This window comes from Staurois parvus, unplaced genomic scaffold, assembly GCF_062004578.1.
Source record: "Staurois parvus isolate SC_StPar_1 unplaced genomic scaffold, SC_StPar_1.0 ptg000244l, whole genome shotgun sequence".
NCBI classification, from domain to species: domain Eukaryota; kingdom Metazoa; phylum Chordata; class Amphibia; order Anura; family Ranidae; genus Staurois; species Staurois parvus.
This window is the reverse complement of record NW_028318040.1, coordinates 9,385,396-9,408,574: the sequence shown is the minus strand read 5'-3', so window position 1 is coordinate 9,408,574 and position 23,179 is coordinate 9,385,396. Positions and strand designations below refer to the sequence as shown.

The 23,179-nt window shown below is 43.4% G+C and overlaps 1 protein-coding gene across 1 annotated transcript in view; it reads right to left on the bottom strand.

Annotated features, from left to right (window-relative positions):
* LOC149459868 (alcohol dehydrogenase 1-like) overlaps positions 1-21,656 on the bottom strand; it is a 35,932-nt gene extending 14,276 nt beyond the window's left edge. Inside the window, exons 1-5 of the mRNA XM_089680562.1 lie at positions 21,559-21,656; positions 17,936-18,037; positions 11,842-11,983; positions 4,828-4,915; positions 2,770-2,987 (exon numbers count right to left, since the gene is read on the bottom strand). Coding sequence (XP_089536688.1) covers positions 2,770-2,987; positions 4,828-4,915; positions 11,842-11,983; positions 17,936-18,037; positions 21,559-21,576 — 568 coding nt within the window. The 5' untranslated portion in view covers positions 21,577-21,656. The remainder of the gene's footprint in view (positions 1-2,769; positions 2,988-4,827; positions 4,916-11,841; positions 11,984-17,935; positions 18,038-21,558) is intronic.
* Positions 21,657-23,179: the final 1,523 nt, after the last annotated feature.

The following is a 23,179-nucleotide window of genomic DNA, read 5'->3' as shown; positions in this document are numbered from 1 at the left end:
ACCAGTGGCTTTGAAATTGTGCTACTTCAAGTGAAGTAGCTTGATTTCAAAGCCGCATTCAGTGTGAACCCGGGCTGAGTCTAATAGAGGCTAATGTAGCTTATTATTTATAGGCCAGATGTCTGGCAGACAAGTTAGCTTTGAGGAAAGGGGTATAGCCCTAAAAATGCCTTAGACCTTTAGTCTGCCGTTAAGTATCATCTACATAGGTCCTCCGATTGAACATCCAGGTTCTGGTGTATCCAAGGACTGACATTTATGTTATGTTCAAATCTATGACTACACAGCTATCAATAAAAAGGCACCAATGGTAATGCACAAGGCTGCTGCACCCTTCTTGTTGTTTTATTATTTATTTTTTATTCAAAGATTTCCCTGATCTGAAGAGGGAAGCAAGGCCTGAAGCTTACCTGGGTGCTATGCTGTATTGTGGAGCCATCAGATTCTCCTGCTCCAGGACTGGTACATATTGCCTCATATCACTCTAGCGCTGATGTGTTATTTCGCTTCTTCATTCTATATTCCAGCTCATGTCAAAAGTACAGGTATCCATTCCTTCAAGCACATTCCTCCCTCAATAACATTAGGCCATTTTTGATGCCAATATTCAACAAGAAATCTAAGGTGGTAGAGTCTGTCCTACCACTACTAAGAAAAGAGGTAAAGCATCACAAGAGATTCACATTTTTACTCTTTTTTTATGTTGATTTACTAACCCATGTGTATGGGATGGATTTACCACAGTTAATTAGACTGTGCACAGTGCAGTTGCAGTTGTACATATTTTCCCCAAAGCTTATTGAATATAGTGAAGCTTCACTTTGTAAGAATACCCAATCAGGTGCAAGGAAAATAAAAAAAACTGAATGTATGCTTGCATATGATGGATGAAGCTAATTCACTAACCTCTGAGGAAAATGAGTGCAAGTGCACTTGGAAAGTGCACAGTCTATTTGCCTTTAATAAATCAACCCCTTTGTGTGTGTATATATATATATATATATATATATATATATATACACACACACACACACACACACACACACACACACACACACACACACACACACTATATTGAAAAGAGTATAGAGACATGCCAACAAATCACTGGATTAAGGTGTTCCAATCACCTCCATGGTCACAGGTGTATAAAATCAAGCACCTAGGCATGCAGACTGCTTCTACAAATCTTTCTGAAAGAATGGGTCATTCTCAGGAGCTCAGTGAATTCAAGCATGGTACCGTGATAGGTTGTCACCTGTGCAATAAGTCCATCCGTGAAATTTCCTTGCTATTAAATATTCCACAGTCCACTTTTAGTGGTATCATAACAAAGTGGAAGCAACTGGGAGCAACAGCAACTCAGCCACAAAATGGTAGGCCATGTAAAATTACAGAGTGGTGTCAGCGCATTCTGAAGCATACAGTGAGCAGAAGTCACCAACCGTCTGCAGAGTCAATAGCTAAAGACCTCCAAATTTTGTGTGACCTTCAGATTAGCACAACAACAGTGCATTGAGAGCTCATAGTATGGGTTTCCATGGCCGAGCAGTTGCATCCAAGCCTTACATCACCAAGTGCAAAATGAAAGCGTTGGATGCAGTGGTGTAAAGCACACTGCCAATGGGGTCTAGAGCAGTGGAGATGTGTTCTCTGAAGTGACAAATCACGCTTCTCTGTCTGGCAATCTGATGGATGTGTCTGTCTTTAGTGGTTGCCAGGAGAACAGTACTTGCCTGACTGCATTGTGCCAAGTGTAAAGTTTGGTGGAAGGGGGATTATGGTGTGGGGTTGTTTTTCAGGGGTTGGGCTTGGCCCCATAATTCTAGTGAAGGGAACTTTTAAGGCTTCAGCATATCAAGACATTTTTGACAATTTCATGCTCCCAACTTTGTCGGAACAGTTTGGGGATGGCCTCTTCCTGTTCTAACATGACCGCACACCAGTGCACAAAGCAAGGTCCATAGAGACATGAATGAGTGAGTTTAGGGTGGAGGAACTTGACTGGCTTGTACAGAGTCCTGACTTCAACCCGATAGAGCACCTTTGGGATGAATTAGGGTGGAGACTGAAAGCCAGGCCTTCTCGTGTGACATTAGTGCCTGACCTCACAAATGCGCTTCTGGAAGAATGGTTAAACATTCCCAGAAGAATTGAAGTTGTTATAGCTGCAAAGGGTGGGCCAACTCATTGAACCCTACGGACTAACACTGGGAGGCCATTAAGGTCCATGTGTGTGTAAAGGCAGGTGTCCCAATACTTTTGGTATTATAGTGTAATATATATATATATATATATATATATATATATACACATATACACACACACACACACACAAACACACACACCCAGGCTCGCAAAATTAATTTTCTCCCAGCTAGGCATAGATTCCCTGAGGGCATTTCAAAAACATTTGTCTAGGTAGGAGTGTCCAGATAGTATGTATTTTGTTATGCTATTTCATTACATGTGAAAGTCAAGATTTCACCTAATGATGTGACAATAAATGACAAGGTAAAGAAATGAAGAATTGCTGGCTGGTTTCCCTCCTCTATACAACTATTTTTTCATTCTAAATAAAATACATCCTAGTATGCATGCACTGCAGCATAAGGTACATGCATGCGTATTAAAAGTCTTTGTCATTGCAACTTACCACTGTGGAATTACATTTTTACCAACTTACACAGTAGTTCCTATTTGAAGGTAGACACAGAAAGCAGAAATTATTAACAATGTTATGAAAGTGAAAGACAAAACTGCTTAACTTGGCAATGTTGATAGCAGCTCCATATCCAGTAGGAAAACCGCATCCAAAAAGGCAAGCCTTGTCCATTGGAGCTTTGTCATCAATTTTTGCAACAGCATCAACAGGCACTACAGTGTATTCCGAAAAGGTGCTTGTCCACAAAAAATGGTAGACCACTTTCCCCTTGCATGAAAACCTGGTTGTCTTGTCAGGCATTGTATTTTGAGGTTCACTGATGCTGTATTGGAATGACAGCAGGAGGAAAAATAACAAAGCAGATACATTTAAACATTTCAACACTGAAAAAATAGTTTTTAAAGTTACACGTTAATAATGGAGCAAGGCTATCTTTATTATTGATTGGACCCTGGCCAAACATTTTCTTGGGCCCCCTTGCAATTTCACTCTCCACCTGCTCTGAGACATACAATTAATAGCAGTTAGACTCAAAATCGGTTTACTGCAGAAGATCAAGCAGCGATTGTGATTAGTTGCCTGGAGGGTACAGCATATCATTACCTCTCACTGACTGGTGGCTAGAAGCTACAGCACACATTATGGTTCACTGATTAGTTGCTAGAGGTTACAGCACATCATTACCACTCACTGATTGGCTGCTAGAGGTTACTGCACATCATTACTGTTCACTGATTGGTTGCTAGAGGTCACCGCCCATCATTATTGCTTACTGATTGATTGATTGACTGATTGATTGAGATTACAGCAGATCGCTATTGTTCACTGATTGATTGCTAGAGGTTACTGCACATCATTACCACTCACTGGTTGCTAGAGGTTACTGAACATTATTACTGGTCACTTATTGGTTGCTATTGGTTACTGTGCATCACTGTACTGACATGGTCTGCACACGCAAGTCATCTGTACATGGCAATAGGGCAGAGCTGGGCAGCATAAGTGACAGCACTTCACACAGATATCAGGACATAGCGAAGAGCAAAGACTTCAAGAGCCAAGGAAATGTAAATTGGGACAGTTGGCAAGTATGGAGCAGCTGTTTTGGGCCCCTCAGCAATGACTGGGCCCAGGGAAGCTGCCCCTTTTGCCCCTCCTTAAAGATGGACCTGTAATCAAGCCATTTTCCTCTACACAAGAAAACAAGCGGGCTGATGTATATAAACTATGAGGAAAAAAAAAACAGATACTCTAATATGTCCTTCCGCTCGCCATCCTGGCAGTATTTATCATGGGCCCAGACTCCAAGGTGGAGAAGGAAAGCTCTTTAAACAACACATTGTAAATGCATTGCATGTACAAACCTTCTTGTAAAAACTAAAGTCACATCAGCTACATTCTTTTCTTGCCTTCACAGTACTTGAATGAAGCCAAACACGTTGTAGATGGCAAGCCACATTTTGTCCATTTTTACCATTTTCTAGGCTAGTAAAGCTCAGTCAGTTATATAACTATTTATGTTTGAATGAACACTTATCTTCTCAGTTAATTGCTGTGCAGGGGGTGTCAGCAAAAGTCTGATCACTGGAAGACAGGCTTGTCTAGCGTGGTTCAACACAAGTAAATGGTACAGCAGGCACATATCAGGAATATGAAATGTTGGGGTAACATATTCTTTAAGATGTTTGGGGTGGCAATTTTTCCAGTCCCACAATCTACGTTATATATAGGGATTTGCTTCTGAAAAGTAATTTCTAGTTTTTTTTAAATCCCCTTTGATGCTTTTTTTTCTTGGTGGTGGGACAAAATCTATAAACACAACATCAAGGACCAAACAATCCAGAAAATGTTGCGCCTCAATCCCTTCCACCATGTCAAGCAGACAGCACAATTTACACAGTGTATACAAGAAATATTTATTTTGTATCATAAGGAGAAGTTTTCTTTGATCATATCTGTTCTTAGTGAGTGGACATACACAGGTCATGGGTACGACTGGTAGAGGCATGAAGCTTCCATAAATACCTATACTGCACTGGGTGTATAATTTCTGAGGGGTATAACCTTTTCTTTAATCACCCTGTAATAATAAATACATATTAGTAATTATACTTGACTGACTGTCCTTGTTTCAGTAGAGTAACAGAAAAAGAAAAACGTACTGTGTTTTGAGGCAGCAGTTGGTGTGTGGATTTAAACAAGAGCAGCATTGTCCACACTGAGGAATACACAATGGAATTACTTTATCTCCTAAAGAAAAAAAATACATAAATGCATTAATTAATGAGCTTTGTTTTTTAATGTATTTTTTTTCTTGATTGGTGCAACATAAGCACTCATGTCTGTGTCATTCCTTGCTATTTGGAAGTTGATTGATTTTGATCAGATTTCAACCATACTTAGGTGTTTCTTTTACCCATATAGAGGGTGATTAACACCAGATAAGGTTTAAAATTAACTTGTTTGTTCGGCCAGCTGATATCTGATAACAGCTACCCAAAGACACAAATGGCTGTGTGCTGCTGCCCTCCAGTATATGCAGGGCTTTTATAAACACAAGTATAGCATAAGGGCGTAGGCAAAAAAAGAGAAAATATTCAGTTTTTTTGCATACTCCTGAGCATTAGTGTTCATGCACACTTGACATTTTTACAGCAGCTGTTTTTGACATTTTTTTCTACAGCCAGTAAACCCCTCAGCATGTTATCCTATGTGTCCATGCACACATAGACTGTAATCAACTTTTTTGGTTGGGACATTTTTTGGCTGGAAAAAAAACCCAGGACTGCTAGGTTTCTAGAGGAGATTTTTAACTGTAAAAATGCTCTAATGCTGAAAAACGTGGTGAAACGCTGCAAACTGGTGTTTTTGGACATTTTTTGTCTCACGTTTTTAATATGACTTTACACAGCTAATGTTACCAGCGTTATGAAAACGCCCAGTGTGCATGGAGCCTTATACTTGTGTTTATGATAGCACCAGCATATACCCGAAGTCAGCTGCATACAGCCATTTTTGTCCATGTTGAGGCTGTACACAGCACCTGGGCAGAAAAGAGACACCCAAATTCACATTGCATGTCTAAACCGCATGTGTGCAAGAGGCCTAAATGTTCTTCCATTTACATTCCTTTACATGTTTTTACATGCATTTAAAAGTGCTCATAGTAACCTGCCCTTAGAGTACCATTTAAAATTATTACATGCATGTATATGCATTTAGAAATGTCATATAAATGCATGTTAAACAAAAAAGAAAATCATTAAGCTGCTTTCCATTAAAAACTCCATGTCTGTTTATTTACATGTTCGATGTACAAACAGTTCTACCTTATCCTGCAAATCCTAACTCATTTCAATCCATCTGAAGCTTATTCATAGAGTTAGGATCATGGGGTGAGAGAGCCCTAAAAACAGGGCTTAAAGTGGAACTAACACTCCTATCATTTTCGGCCATGAAAGCTGCCATTGTATCCTTTGTTTGATCATCAACTGTCACGATGCTGCACATGTGAGCTTGGCAGCACAAGCAAATGTCACAGTTAGCATTTCTGGCATGCTGGGAATGTAAATGTTTTTCGTTACTCGTGAGAGATGTACGTTTACCAACATACATCTCTCACTTATGAAACATTTACCCCGGTTCACATCTGTGCAGGTGGTGCCGCTGCAGGACCCACACAAATACTTGCAGCCGCACCACCCACACAGAGGAATGCGGGACTCGCAGGCACGTGCCATTAATTCTAATGGCACATGACCCACAGTGGAAATCACAACCGTACTGGGAACCGAGATTCCAGTGCGGGCTGCGATTTCCCAAGTAGTGCAGGAACTTCTTCCCTGCGTGTCCAGGGGCACGGGGGTCCATTCAAATGAATGGGCTCTCCTGCCCACGCAAATTCACAGCCCGAACAATCGCACAGATGTGAACCAGGGGTTAGAATATATCAGCCAGCTGAAAGACAGGCTCTTTTAACATGGCACAGATGCACAACAGCAGAGTACAGGTACCAGCAATAGCTTGTACCTGGTGAAAACATGTTGTTATAAAACTCCGATGTGTTGCAAATCTCAGTTACAAAAGAGATACATGTTACAAAAAAAAAAAAAAGACACCTAATCACCAGCATGGCTAGGTTAACCAGTAACAGCATTACAATACAAACCTATTGATAATAATCCCAATTTTGTTAATGAACCACAAAAGGTTTATTATAAAATTGCCAAAAATCAATATTAAAACCAATAATAAATATATAATCCAATACCAGTATAGAATGGGAAATGTAATATCTTATCTCATGATATAATTCATCCTTATATTGTCTTTTTTACAAATGTTACCTTAATTGTAAGATACCTTCATCAATATGTATATACAGACTTAATGAAATGGAGAGGTAGAGAAGAAAAGGAAAAATGGAGAGAGAAAAGAAATAGAAAATGAAGGGGGGGGGGGCAAGGATGCAAAAGGAAAATAAAAGTAACATGAGAGAGGGAAAAGAAAAGGGAAAGGGGAAAAGGGAAAGGAAAGGGAAAAGGAAAGGAAAGGGAGAAGGAGAAGGGAAAAGGAAAAAGTAGAAGATATTTGCAATACATTAACCACTTGCCCTCCTGAGGATTTACCCCCCTTCCTGACCAGGCCTCTTTTTGCTACTCGGCGCTGCACTAATTCAACTGATAATTGCGCTGTCATGCAATGCTGCACCCAAACGAAATTTATGTCCTTTTTTTCACACAAATAGAGCTTTCTTTCTGTGGTATTTGATCACCTGTGCACTTTTTATTTTTCACGCTATAAACAAAAAAAGACCAAAAATTTTGAAGAAAAACGATATTTTTTACTTTCGGCTATAAAAAATATATAGTAAACTCAAAGTTAGTTATAAATTTAGGCCAAAATGTATTCTTCTACATGTTTTTGGTAAAAAAAAATCCCAATAAGTGTATATTGATTGCTTTGTGTGAAAGTTATAGGGTCTACAAACTATGGTATAGTACTATGGTATAGATACTGCAATTTACGCCTTTTTTTGCTATACAGCACTGCGCTAGTTTAATGGATTGCGCGGTCATGCAATACGGTACATAAATTAAATTTATGTCCTTTTTTTCACACAAATAGAGCTTTCTTTTGGTGGTTTTTGATCACCTGTGCACTTTTTATTTTTGGCGCTATAACCAGAAAAATTTTGAAGAAAAAATGTTTTTTAAAAAAAACAATATTTTCTCATTTCGGTCATAAAAAATATCCAAAAAATTAAAATTTCGTCATAAATTTAGGCCAAAATGTATTCTGCTACATGTTTTTGGTTAAAAAAAATCCCAGTAAGTGTATATTGATTGCTTTGTGTGAAAGTTATAGGGTCTACAAACTATGGTATAGTACTATGGTATAGATACTGCAATTTACGCCTTTTTTTGCTATACAGCACTGCGCTAGTTTAATGGATTGCGCGGTCATGCAATACGGTACATAAATTAAATTTATGTCCTTTTTTTCACACAAATAGAGCTTTCTTTTGGTGGTTTTTGATCACCTGTGCACTTTTTATTTTTGGCGCTATAACCAGAAAAATTTTGAAGAAAAAATGTTTTTTAAAAAAAACAATATTTTCTCATTTCGGTCATAAAAAATATCCAAAAAATTAAAATTTCGTCATAAATTTAGGCCAAAATGTATTCTGCTACATGTTTTTGGTTAAAAAAAATCCCAGTAAGTGTATATTGATTGCTTTGTGTGAAAGTTATAGTATCTAAAAAATATGGTATAGATAATGAAATTTACACAGCTTTTACTTTCTGACTGCCCATCACATTTCTTGAGGTGCTAAAATACCAGGATAGTACAAACACCCTCAAATGACCCCTTTTCGGAAAGTAGACACCCTAAGCTATCTGCTGAGAGGCATATTGAGTCCATGGAAGATTTTTTTTTTTTCCCCAATTTTCTGGAAAATGCCAAAAACCTTTTTTTTTTTTACACAAAGTTGTAATTTAAATGATTTATTTCTCGCACAAGCCATGGTTATATGTGGAATTACACCCCAAAATACATTCTGCTACTTCTACCGAGTATGGGGATACCACGTGTGTGAGACTTTTTGGGAGCCTAGCCACATACAGGAGCCTGAAATCCAATGACCCCTTTGAAAGTCTGAAGGTGCGTAACTTCCTAATTTTACTTCCTCACTACCTATCACAGTTTTGAAGGCCCTGACATGCCAGAATAGCACCAACCCCCCCCCCCCCAAATGACCCCTTTCTGGAAAGTAGACACCCCAAGGAATTTAAAAAGAGGCATGGTGAGTATTTTGCAGATCTAATTTTTTCTCACATTTTGAAATATAAAAAAAAAAAAGAAAAAATATATTTTTATTTTTTTTTCTTCATTTTCCAAAATCTTGTGGCAACAAATGAGATCTACAAAATACTTACTTATCAAATTCCTTGGGGTGTCTACTTTCCAAAAAGGGTTATTTGGGGGAGTTAGGTGCTATCCTGGCATTTCAGGGCCTCCGAAACTGTGATAGGTAGTCTGGAAGTGTAATGAGGAAATAAAGCCCTTTAAAAGCCTGAAGGTGCTTATTGGATTTTGGGGTCCTGTACTTAGCTAGACTGCCAAAACGTCTCACATGTGGTACCACCATACTTGGGATAAGTAGCAGAATGTATTTTGGGGAGTAATTCCACATATACCCATGGCATGTGTGAGCAGTAAATCATTTAAGTGCCAATTTTGTGTTCAAAAAAAAAAAATTTATATTTTTTTTGTCATTTTTCAAAAACTTGTTGTAAAAAAATAAATTCTTCTATTAATTCAACATGCCTCTCTGCAAATAGTTTGGGGTGTCTACTTTCCAAAAAGGGGTCGTTTTGGGGGGTGGGGGCATTTTATGCCCAGCATTAGAAGTTTATGCCACACATCATTCACTCTTCTAACCACCTGAAGATCAAGCCTTTTCTGACACTTTTTATTCACATGAAAAAAAATCTGTATTTTTTGCTAAGAAATTAATTTAAACCCCCAAACATTATATATTTTTTTAAAGCAGACACCCTAGTGAATAAAATATTGGGTACTACAATTTTTTATGGCACATAGTACTCGCGCAGCGATTTTTCAAATGCAAATTTAAAATAAAAAATACACTTTTTTTACTTTTAATGTACAAAAACACAATATATCGGCCAATTATTTGGTAAAAGATAATGGTATGCCGAGTAAATAGACACTAAACATGACATGCTTTAAAACTGCGCATGCCCCGTGCAATGGCGACAAACTGCAAACATTTTTAATATTTTTTTAAAGGCTTTTAAAGCGACTTATGGCAGGACTGCGGCAGACATTTCTACACTGGGGGGGGAAACTGACTTGGGGTCACTGACATCCCCAGTGACACCAATACAGTGATCAGTGCAAAAAAAAAAAACACGGACACTGTACTAATGGCACTGGGGAGGAAGGGGTTAACATTTTTTAGGTAATGAAAGGGTTAACTGTGTGAGGGGAGTGTTTTACTAGGGGGCGGGGGGGTGTGCTTCACAGGAACACACTGATCCCGAGAGATAAAGTCTTCTCTCAGGTTCAGTGTGCTCTGAACTGACAGCCGTGCTATCTGTCTTTGATTACAGTTAATCACCGGGACCCGGCGGGTAAAGACCAGCCGGGACCCGGTGATGGACACCCGCTGCCGCGATCGGCGGGACGGGTAGGGTGGGCGCGCGAGTACCTGTTTTGCCGAGCGACGTTAAAAGACGGCGCTGTTCGCAGAGGTGCCGCCCTACCGCAGTAGAAACACTGCGGCTGGTTGGCAACCAGTTAAAGAGTTTTGTAACAATATGTTTTCAGAAGATACGAGCTAATGCTCATATCTGGCATCTACTGTAGTGCATCTGTGACATGTCAAAGGAGCCTCCTTTCCAGCTAGCCTAATATTCTGAATGTTTCATAAGTGACAGATGTAGGTTGTTAAGCCCTGTTTTAAGGGCTCCCTTACCCCTGATCCTCACTCTACCAAATAAGCTGCAGATGGAGTGAAATGCATAAGGACATGCAGAATTAGGTGGATCGGTTTGTGAATTGGACATGTGAATAAACAGACATGGGGCTTTTAATGGAGAGCAGCTTCAGTGTTTTCTTTTTTGTTTAACAATGGAACCCACAGTGCGGCTAACTACCACTTGGAACCTGCACCCAGAGCCATTGCACAAGCAAATAGTGGACTGAGCTATATCAGGACACCAAACATAATATCCCATTTGAGCAATGCTGACACTAGCACAAGAGTGGTGGCCGCAGCATACAGCCTCAGGGATCTCTCAAACCAGCCTGTACTCACTCATTGTATTCCCCCTGGATAGTTAGATGCCTCCTTCCAATATCTTCCAGACACCACTCCAGTGGTACCAGAGGAAAGTCCCTCAATCAGCACCAACAACTTTCAGCAGAATAGGCCCCTCCAGCTAGTCTAGCTGGGACCCCGTTAAGCAGTACACACATGGCGAGTATGCCCAGAGGAACATCAGTCCTCCAGGCTGCGGTCACCTTCCTCAGGACAAAAGACCCCTCTGTTCTGGGTCTCTGCGTATTTATACACTCTCCCAGCCACCATCTGGGCACATTTTTCCCAGGGATTGGCCAGGGCTGCATAAATATGCAGCTGCTGATTAGACTCTATCTTGTAGAACCTTTCCGGACAGACAGGGGGAAGCAGTCAACCTGCAGCCAGTGAAACACAGAACAGATGAAAATAATCACATGCAGTTCAACTGGCTGAGTGAGCCCAGAACTAAATTTAACTAACCTAGCACCTATCTAGGAGGTTGCTATACACATACAATGCATAGTAGTCATTGCCAGTGAGAATGAGGCTCAGCAATTTAAAAAGATCTATCTCTCTATGCTGTCCTGCTCTGCCCTTCATCTCTCCAGTCTTGTCAAGGTTAAAAAGCCTCTTAGGTGTAACCAAGACTTGATTCTATACCTTGAGATTTACTTTTCTTTTGATAATAGTTGAGTTTATACCCTTTGTGTACCATCTGTAGCTGTTCTGCATAAATGTCATAAGGCCCATCCTGAAGCAGTTGCCAGTAATTCTGTCTGCACCCATGTGTCCTGCAGTACTTTGGTAATGATACTACTATATATGTTTATTTTTGCATCCATACCTGGATTTAGGTCATTCACTCCTTCTCCAACACTTTCAACTATTCCAGCACCTTCATGGCCAAGAATAACTGGATAATTAATATTACTCATGTCACCATGCAAAGCATGATCATCTGTCCGACATATTCCTGTAGCCACCATCTAAATATGGAAGAATCAAACTTCAGTCAGTGCAGACATTTTAGTTTTTGTAATACTTAAGGGATAGTAAAGTGTAGGGTTTTTTTTTATTATTAAAATAACAAGCATGTCATAGTTACCTTGCTCTGTGCAATGGTTTTGCACAGAGCAACCTCGATCCTCCTTTTCTCAGTCCCCCGCTGATGCTCCTGACTCCATTCCCCGCCAAGTGCTTCCATAGCAAGCAGCTTCCTCTGGGAGCACTTGTGCATGCTCGCTCTTGAACCGGCTCTGTGTGTTTATAAGAGACACAGAGTGGGGCTCGGCCCCGTCCCCTGCTCCACGTCACTTGCTGTCAGGGCTCCCAGGTGTGACCAGAGGTGTGTGGCTGACGCAGGGAAATGCAGACCTCAGATATGTTATAAACAATATAATTTATTAACACTAACAATACAAACATAAACGCAGTGCAATACTAAAACATAATACAGTGCAACCAAACCAAACCAACCTCCCACAGATAACAGTACATACAAGTAAGCGTCGTCAGGCAGGCCGGGTCAATATCAATAGGGCAGGTAGGTACAGGGGGAGCAAGCGGAGATTGGTCGGGGTCACAGGCCAGGCTCAGCAGGTAGCAAGCAGCGTAGTACAGAGGGTCAGGCAGAGGGATGGTCAGGGTCACAAGCCAGGGATCAGAACAGGTAGCAAGCAGCGTGGTACAGAGGGTCAGGCAGAGGGATGGTCAGGAGCGAGCCGGGATCAGAGCAGGAGAAGTCAGCAGCGGTTCAGAAACAGGATGCAGGACAGAAACAGGATACAGGGCCCAGGACAAACACAACACCAAGGCAGAGTCTGTGGGTCTGGCCATCCCTTAAATACCCCAGCATAATCAGTTCCAGGTGTTAGCTGGCTGCAAAGTTGAGTCTCTGATTGCTGGGAGCATCCGCTGGCCAGCCCTGGTACTGCAGATCAAAAGGCAGGTGAGTCCCACCATTGCTGGCCAGTCCATTCCTGACAGTACCCCCCCCTCAAGGAGCGGCCTCAGGACGCTCCAAACAGTCCTAGCTGGGAAAAATGTTCCACCGCCCGGGTCTGGTAACTGGCGGGATATCAAAGACTGGCACACCGGGCAGGACTCCGGGCAGCGGTACACCGGGCAGAGGCACACCGGGCAGAGGCACACCGGGCAGGACTCCGGGCAGAGGCACACCGGGCTGGACTCCGGGCAGAGGCACACCGGGCTGGACTCCGGGCAGAGGCACACCGGGCTGGACTCCGGGCAGAGGCACACCGGGCTGGACTCCGGGCAGAGGCACACCGGGCTGGACTCCGGGCAGAGGCACACCGGGCTGGACTCCGGGCAGAGGCACACCGGGCTGGACTCCGGGCAGAGGCACACCGGGCTGGACTCCGGGCAGAGGCACATCGGGCTGGACTCCGGGCAGAGGCACATCGGGCTGGACTCCGGGCAGAGGCACATCGGGCTGGACTCCGGGCAGAGGCACATCGGGCTGGACTCCGGGCAGAGGTACATCGGGCTGGACTCCGGGCAGAGGCACATCGGGCTGGACTCCGGGCAGAGGCACATCGGGCTGGACTCCGGGCAGAGGCACATCGGGCTACCGAGCGAAGCGGCAGGCAGCGGTCCACCGGGCGGGGCGGCAGGCACCGGGCCCCCGGGCGGGGCGGCAGGCACCGGGCCCCCGGGCGGGGCAGCAGGCACCGGGCCCCCGGGCGGGGCGGCAGGCACCGGACCCCCGGGCAGGGCGACAGGCCGCGGGCCCCCAGGCGGGGCGGCGGGCGCCGGACCCCCAGGCGGAACTACAGGTCTCGGGCCCTCAGGCGGAGCGGCGGGCGCCGGACCCCCAGGCGGAACTACAGGTCTCGGGCCCTCAGGCGGAGCGGCGGGTCTCGGGCCCTCAGGCGGAGCGGCGGGCGCCGGACCCCCAGATGGAGCGACAGGTCTCGGCCCTCAGGCGGAGCGGCGGGCGCCGGAATCCCAGATGGAGCGACAGGTCTCGGGCCCTCAGGCGGAGCGGCGGGTGCCGGAACCCCAGATGGAGCGACAGGCCTTGGGCCCCCAGGCGGGGCGACAGGCATCGGGCCCCCAGGCGGGGCGACAGGCATCGGGCCCCCAGGCGGGGCGGCGGGTGCCGGACCCCCAGATGGAGCGACAGGTCTCGGGCCCTCAGGCGGAGCGACAGGTCTCGGGCCCCCAGACGAAGCGGCGGGCACCGAGTCACCAGGCACGACTGCGGGCACCGAGTCAACTGGCGGAACAGCGGGCACCGAGTCAACTGGCAAGACTGCGGGCACCGAGTCGTCTGGCAAGACTGCGGGCACCGAGTCGTCTGGCAAGACTGCGGGCACCGAGTCGTCTGGCAAGACTGCGGGCACCGAGTCGTCTGGCAAGACTGCGGGCACCGAGTCGTCTGGCAAGACTGCGGGCACCGAGTCGACTGGCGGAACAGCGGGCACCGAGTCGTCTGGCAAGACAGTGGGCTCCGAGTCAACAGGCACGACAGTGGGCACCGGGTCATCAGGTATCGGATTGTCTGGCTCGACAGCGGGCATCGGGTCACCAGGTATGACAGCGGGCACTGGGTCACCAGGCATCAGGTCATTTGGCTTGCCAGCGGGCACCGCGTCATCTGGCAAGGCAGTGGGCACCGGGTCACCAGGTATGACAGCGGGCTCTGAGTCAATTGGCATGACAGCGGGCACTGGATCAGGTACCGAATCATCTGGATCAACAGCGGGCATCGAGTCAACTGGCCTAATAGGATCGTTGGGCTGGATCAGTTCATCATGCTGAGTAGCGGCATCAGGCTGAGTAGAGGCATCCGGCTGAAGAGAGGCATCCGGCTGAAGAGAGGCATCCGGCTGAGTAGAGGCTTCAGGCTGAGTAGAGGCTTCAGGCTGAGTAGAGGCTTCAGGCTGAGTAGAGGCTTCAGGCTGAGTAGAGGCTTCAGGCTGAGTCACGGAAGGCAGGTTCACCGGTTTGGATACTGGCAGGATGGTATTGGTTGGAAAGAATTTTCGCTTTTTTCTGGTTTTAACTACTGGAGCACTGCAAGTAAACGCAGGTCTGCAAACGAATGGAGCAGCTGGAGACAGAGAAAAACTGGAGGATGGAACAGGAGAGGGAGCAGTTGCTACAGAGGGCTTTTTTACAGGGTTAAAGGCAGGATAGGTGCAGCGAGTGGGAACAGGGTACTGACATACGGTAGATAGCCAAGTATACTGGGCTGTAACTGGAGGAGCTGGTGGGAATACAGGAGTAGAGTTAGAAGCAGGACTGGGTTTTTGTAAGCTGACTGAGGCTGGGTGCAACAAGTCTGTCCATGTCTGCAGTAGGGGTTGAACAAAGCTGAGCTTACACAAAGCCTGTCTGGTCAATGACTGCACTGCGTTTATACAATCTCTTAGTGTCTGTGGTGAACATGTGGAATAACGCTCCAGAAAGTAACCCACATCATCCTCTAATAACCACAACAGGGACTCTACCTGGTCTGCACTAAATGGTGGCAAAAATTCATCCCTGCATTCGGGGGAACCAGATGAAACCAACTCAGCACAAACCTCAATCAAAGGCTGCACCTCAGAGAACTCTGTGCCCTGATCTACTAGAACATGAGCGAGCCGTATACATTCTAGTAGTTGATCCCTGGGATACTCCTTCAGAGTTTGATAAGCATACTCCCTGTCATCAAACACTAGCAGATATAAATACACAACCTCATCCAGATCCATCCTTCCCAGCAACAAGCCAAGATGGCTTCCCTGTGCAGCCACTTCTGGTCAGGATTGGCCTTGGTGTAATGTCAGGGCTCCCAGGTGTGACCAGAGGTGTGTGGCTGACGCAGGGAAATGCAGACCTCAGATATGTTATAAACAATATAATTTATTAACACTAACAATACAAACATAAACGCAGTGCAATACTAAAACATAATACAGTGCAACCAAACCAAACCAACCTCCCACAGATAACAGTACATACAAGCAAGTGTCGTCAGGCAGGCCGGGTCAATATCAATAGGGCAGGTAGGTACAGGGGGAGCAAGCGGAGATTGGTCGGGGTCACAGGCCAGGTTCAGCAGGTAGCAAGCAGCGTAGTACAGAGGGTCAGGCAGAGGGATGGTCAGGGTCACAAGCCAGGGATCAGAACAGGTAGCAAGCAGCGTGGTACAGAGGGTCAGGCAGAGGGATGGTCAGGAGCGAGCTGGGATCAGAGCAGGAGAAGTCAGCAGCGGTTCAGAAACAGGATGCAGGACAGATACAGGGCCCAGGACAAACACAACACCAAGGCAGAGTCTGTGGGTCTGGCCATCCCTTAAATACCCCAGCATAATCAGTTCCAGGTGTTAGCTGGCTGCAAAGTTGAGTCTCTGATTGCTGGGAGCATCCGCTGGCCAGCCCTGGTACTGCAGATCAAAAGGCAGGTGAGTCCCACCATTGCTGGCCAGTCCATTCCTGACACTTGCTCTGATTGATATGTGAGCCAATGAGGAGCGAGAGAGCCACGGCTCTCATGCACATCGCTGGATCTGGCTCAGGTATGTAGATAGGAAGGTATCTATAGTTATTTTAAACTTTTTTTTTTTACATTATTTCAGTTGATTTCTGGTTTCTGGCCTAGGCCAAAATTATGTCATACATCCCAGGAGTCTTCCTGGGCCTTTTTTTTGTTTACCTGGAGGAACAGAGGGCTTTCTTGGCCAAGCTAGGGTAGATGGATTCCAGGAAGTAAATGCTACATGAATTATCTGTCCTTACTCAAAATGGCCTCAGCTAGAAATGCTGGGGGCAAGGAGGGGCATTTTCTAAGTGATCTCTAAGCAAAAGAAAGCATGAAGACATGGAGGGAAGGGTGAGTTTGCTTTAAAAAACAAAAATGGATTATTGAAGTACAGTGAAGGAAATAAGTATTTGATCCCCTGCTGCTTTTGAATGTTTGCCACTCACAAAGAAATGATCAGTCTAAAAATCAAATGGTAGGTGTATTGTAACACAGAGACAGAATAGCAACAAAAAATTAAAAAGAAATGCATGTCTAACAAATAATGCACTGATTTGCATGTTCATGAGGGAAATAAGTATTTTTTATGGTCGATTTCTTTAGAGGGCAAAGCACAGGGAAAACTGTATTGCTGTTGCGAAGGTTAGGTGATGTAAAATCTTTTTAAGACCTGAGAGCAACTCTGTTCCTAAAATTAAAAGAGCAATAAAGGGTTCCCCTATAAACTGTGTCACCGAGTGCTACCCAATACTGGGAAATCATTGTCTGAACTCTCTTCGGAAACCAATACTTCCAGGAATGTAGATTTCCTTGTCCCCACACAGGTTTAGTGGTTGCCCCTGCTGACCCCCATGCAGGGGCGAACTGACAACTCATGGGGCCCCTGGGCAATAGGGGATCATGGGGCCACTGTGTCCTTGCCCAAACTCAAAAAAAGCCTATGAAAAAGGTACCAGGGGCATCTCATGGGGCCCCCTACTGACCCTGGGCCCTCGGGCAGTGCCCGAGTTTCCAACTGGTCAGTCCACCCCTGCCCCCATGTCACTACAGGACACAGGGAGGCCATATAATGCCACTTTCAATTAAGCAACCGTTTGCTGAGGAGTTGGCACTTCAACTGTCACCCTTCTTCCAGTAAGCTATTATATATATTTATAGTTTTATTTAGATAATAAACTGTTCAAGCATTAGTGACTGGTATCACTACATACCAGAGATCCACTCTGAGATGTTATGAGGCCCTGTACACCTCTCAAGTAAGTCATCAGGGAACACTCCTAAAGTCATTTCCTTTGATTCTGGGAATATATGTTTCACATTTTGGCACCTTCTATGTGGCTTGACTTCAGCAACATGAAAGGAGTTTCAACTGTGTTTACCAATTATGATAGATATTATGATGTTATGATAGATAGATAGATATTAAGTAATAAATGTAAAAACTTTACCTTAACGCGCACCTCACGAAACCCTGGAGGTTGTATCTCTACTTCTTCAATAGAAAGTGGCTGATGTTTACCCCATGTAACAGCTGCCTTGCATTTTATCACCTTAGAAAAAATTACACATAAGAGATGACACATCAATTATGTTTTGTTAGATTTACTCAATTTGCACAGCTATTATTTAAGTTTGAGATAACCTTTAATACCATTATGATCTTTACAAATGGCTATAACATTGACAGATAATGCTGTTTTGACAGTGTAAGACCAGATTTCCACCTATACTTTTTATCAGGTGCATTTACCCTTGAAATCAATGAAAAAATGATCAGTTAAATCACTATTTATCACATCAATACAAGGCACCATTCCTTCGGCTGACACCAAGAGTGGGGTACTATTCCTTCCACTGACACCAGCGATGAGGCACTATTTCTTCCACTGAAACCAACTAGGGGGGCATAATTCCTCCCAGGGATATAAAGGATTGTGCATTATTCCTCCCAGTGACAAAACAATCCTCCCCTTAATACCAATTATGCAGCACTATTCCTCCTCCCAGTGACCACACTCATTCTTTTTACTCCCGCTGACCTCCAGCCATTTTCTACTACAACTGGCCACAATCCCCCCCCCCCCCCCCAAAGTCTAAAGGAAACAGGCCCTTCTTTTTAAGACCCCTGAGATAAATCAATGAAAAACATGAAAAAGGTGTGTTACTGTGCCTGTCAATGCTTGTAGCAGTGCTGTTTGAACAAGCGTTTCAGTCAATACATGTGTGTGTATAGGTGTGAATCTGGCCTAAAAAACATCAATGCATGGAGGGAGACAGGTTTTCCTTTGCAGTCCTTAAAATTCTAGTAGCCTGGTAAATATGCTGATCCTCTGCCAGTGACCTGGGATAAATACAGTATGTAGCAAGTAAAGTCAGATTCTTGTAACTAAATGAGTGTCCTGGATCAGTGACTCACAGTACTAAAGCCATTATTTGTGTATAACAGCCAGACAGCTAGCATTTTCAGAGCGAGGTCATCAGTGACAGCTTCCATATTTCTCTCGGCTTTAGGGCTCATTCAGATCTGTGTGTTTTGGTAAAATGCCTAGAGATCCTTCAGTTAATTCAAGGAAAAGGTACACACCCTTGAAGGTCAATGCTTGCAAAAATAAGTTAACATGGACAAAAATGAATGTGTCGATCTATATATATATATATATATATATATATATATATATATATATATATGTGTGTATGCATAGGTGTGAATCTGTCCGAAAGGAAGGAATACAGGCTTTCATTTGCATTCCTAAAAATTGTAGCAGCCTGGTAATTACGCTGATCCTCCAACTTTGATGTTTTCTGACAATGATCTGGAATAAGTATGTAGCCAGTAAAGTCAAACTTCTGGAACTGAATTAATGCCCTGGATCAGTGACTCCAGAACTAAAGCTATTAGATGTGTATGACAGCCAGGCAGCTAGCATTTTCAGAGCAAGGTCAGCAGTGGCAGCTTCCATATTTCTTTTGGCATAGATACAGTCATGGCCGAAATTGTTGGCACCCTTGATATTTTTCCTGAAAATCAAGTATTTCACACAAAAAAGGTATTGCATTAACACATGTTTTGCTATACACATGTTTATTCCCTTTGTATGTATTGGAACAAATATAAAACAGAGGCAGAAAAGCAAATATGACATAATGTCACACAAAACCCCAAAAATGGGCTGGACAAAAGTATTGGCACCCTTAACTTAATATTTGGTTGCACACCCTTTCGAAAACATAACTGAAATCAGTCGCTTCCTATAACCATCAATAAGCTTCTGACACCTCTCACCCGGAATTTTGGACCACTCTTCCTTTGCAAACAGCTCCAGGTCTCTCTTATTGGAAGGACACCTTTTCCCAACAGCAATTTTAAGATCTCTCCACAGGTGTTCAATGGGATTTAGATCTGGGCTCATTGCTGGCCACTTCAGAACTCTCCAGCGCTTCTTTGCCATCCATTTCTGAGTGCTTTTTGACGTATGTTTGGGGTCATTGTCCTGCTGGAAGACCCAGGATCTTGGACGCAAACCCAGCTTTCTGACACTGGGCCCTACAGTGCGACCCAAAATCCTTTGGTAATCCTCAGATTTCATGATGCCTTGCACACAGTCAAGGCACCCAGTGCCAGAGGCAGCAAAACAACCCCAAAACATCATTGAACCTCCACCATATTTTACCGTAGGTACTGTGTTTTGTTCTTTGTAGGCCTCATTCCGTTTTCGGTAAACAGTAGAATGATGTGCTTTACCGAAAAGCTCTATCTTGGTCTCATCTGTCCACAAGACGTTTTCCCAGAAGGCTTTTGGCTTACTCAAGTACATTTTGGCAAACTGTAGTCTTGCTTTTTTATGTCTCTGTGTCAGCAGTGGGGTCCTCCTGGGTCTCCTGCCATAGCGTTTCATTTCATTTAAATGTCGACGGATAGTTCGCGCTGACACTGATGCTCCCTGAGCCTGCAGGACAGCTTGAATGTCTTTGGAACATGTTTGGGGCTGCTTATCCACCATCCGGACTATTCTGCGTTGCAATCTTTCATCAATTTTCCTCATCCGTCCACGACCAGGGAGATTAGCTACAGTGCCATGGGTTGCAAACTTCTTGATAATGTTGCGCACTGTGGACAAAGGCAAATCTAGTTCTCTGGAGATGGACTTGTAACCTTGAGATTGTTGATATTTTGCCACAATTTTGGTTCTCAGGTCCTCAGACAGTTCTCGTCTCCTCTTTCTGTTGTCCATGCTTAGTGTGGCACAGACAGACACACAATGCAAAGGTTAAGTGAACGTCTCTCCTTTTTATCTGCTTTCAGGTGTGATTTCTATATTGCCCACACCTGTTACTTGCCCCAGGTGAGTTTACAGGAGCATCACATGCTTGTAACATTCTTATTTATCCGCAGTTGTGAAAGGGTGCCAATACTTTTGTCCAGCCCATTTTTGGAGGTTTGTGTGACATTATGTCGAATTTGCTTTCTTTCCTCCCTTTTTTTGTTTTGTCCCAATACACACAAAGGGAATAAACATGTGTATAGCAAAACATGTGTTAATGCAATACGTTTCGTGAGAAATACATGATTTCCTGGAGAAATATCAAGGGTGCCAACAATTTCGGCCATGACTGTATGTTTTCAGATGTGTGTGGTTTGGTAAAATGTGTGTTTTAAGCATGTTTACTCTCAATGCTTGTAGCAATGCTGTTTGAACAAGCGTTTCAGTCAATATATGTGTGTATAGGTATGAATCTGGCCTAAAAGACGTCAATGCATGGAGGTCAACTCAATACACCTAGGCAGATGTCAACCCTGTGCTTTGTGGTGCACTGCATTGAATAAAATGCTACATGTCTTTTTAAAAATGAATTATTTTGCCCTGGGCTATCAAAATGTACACAAAATATTGCATTTTAACATATGTGCATTGATGATCGTAGCAGTATGAATGGGCTGATCAGTCATCTCTGCAAACGACTCCTCTGCCTGATCATATGTTATCAGTCACTATATAATTAAACTGTGCAATCATTATTGGACAGCTATCAACTTCAGCTGATTCTCAATGCAGTAATTAACAGCTCTTACTTTTCCTGTATGATCCATTGTTATAGCAAAGCTTCGCTATCAGCAGCAGCACAACTAGTAAGCCTATTCTGTACACAGTTCCACTTCCGAATGAAACACATGATCACAGTCACATGATTAAAAAGCCAGCAGCTGCTGTGAATGCTGTCCTTAGTACTTTGTCTCACTACAGACCAAAGCTTTTCAGCTCAATTAACACGTTATACTAGATATAAACCACCCACACCTAGGATATAACTGGTACGGTGAGTTGTATATATCATGCTAAGCTGACAAAGTTAACGCACTAGGCTACAGATCCTTATTTTCAAGCAATATAATTTGCAAATCTTCAAATAAAACTTTCTCTTATGTGGAACATTTCCTATATATTATTACAATGTACAATAAATATCTTTTTATAAGTTTTGGAAACATTCCACCATAAGAAAGAGGAAAAAAATGCTTTGCATAACATTTCCCCGATATTGAACTGTAAGTATATAAATATATATATATATATATATATATATATATATATATATATATATATGTTTTTTTATAAAATAATAAAATTATGTTTCTGATACAAAGAATGATGATCGTATTGAAAAATTAAATAGAGATGAAAAAATGCATTTAGCATAATTTTTAAATGCAACGATAATAAAAAAAATCTGAAATGAACAAAAGTGAAAAAAGTTTACATACGTTTAAATATTGTGGAGGAAAGAGGTAAGTAACAACTATTTTCACAGTTGCAAGCTTTTTTTTTATGCAGGAGCTGTCAACACATGCGCATTAAGGTCAAGGGCGGACTGACCATTTGGAAACTCGGGCACTGCCCGAGGGCCCGGGGTCAGTAGGGGGCCCCATGAGATGCCCCTGGTACCTTTTTCATAGGCTTTTTTGAGTTTGGGCAAGGACACAGGGGCCCCATGAGTTGTCAGTCCACGCCTGATTAAGGTAAAGTTTTCACATGCATTACTTAATATCTATCTATCTGTCGTAACAGAGCAAAAAAAAAACCTTATATCATGTTGATTCAGCTCTGTGTACAAAGGAGAGTGTCAAGCTGATAGCCAAGTAATGCAGCTGTCAATTTGACACACAATCCTTATACCAATTCATTCCTCAAGAACCAGTTTGCATCTTTGAAAACCAGCTCTGTATGGGGTAAAATGGTAAAGTGGGAGCAATTTTGTTAATTGGTAAAAATAAACTATTACCACTTCTATTAATGAAAGCCTTCCTAATTTACAGCATTTTTTCACACCTGCCTAAGACTTTTGCACAGCACTGTACATTTTGAAGGGTATAAAACCCTGTCTGTGGTGGTGAACAAGGCTAGAGAACCTGTTCCAGCACATCTCTCTACTAGATCACATCTCCTAGACCATTTTTACATCTGATGTTAGTCATCTAGGTTGAGCAGCTTTTGTGGGGACATTATGGTCCAGAGGAGTTTCTACCCTCAGAAGGCATAGTCTATAATATTCTGGAACTCTAGCATACTTAGAAGGCTTGGAAACATCTATCTTCACTGCTAAAGCACAAGGCTATATTGCTACAAATGCTGTGGATAGTCAGTGAGGTTTGCAGAGAAAAACGCTTTTACAAGAAGCGAGTCCTATTTTCTCTT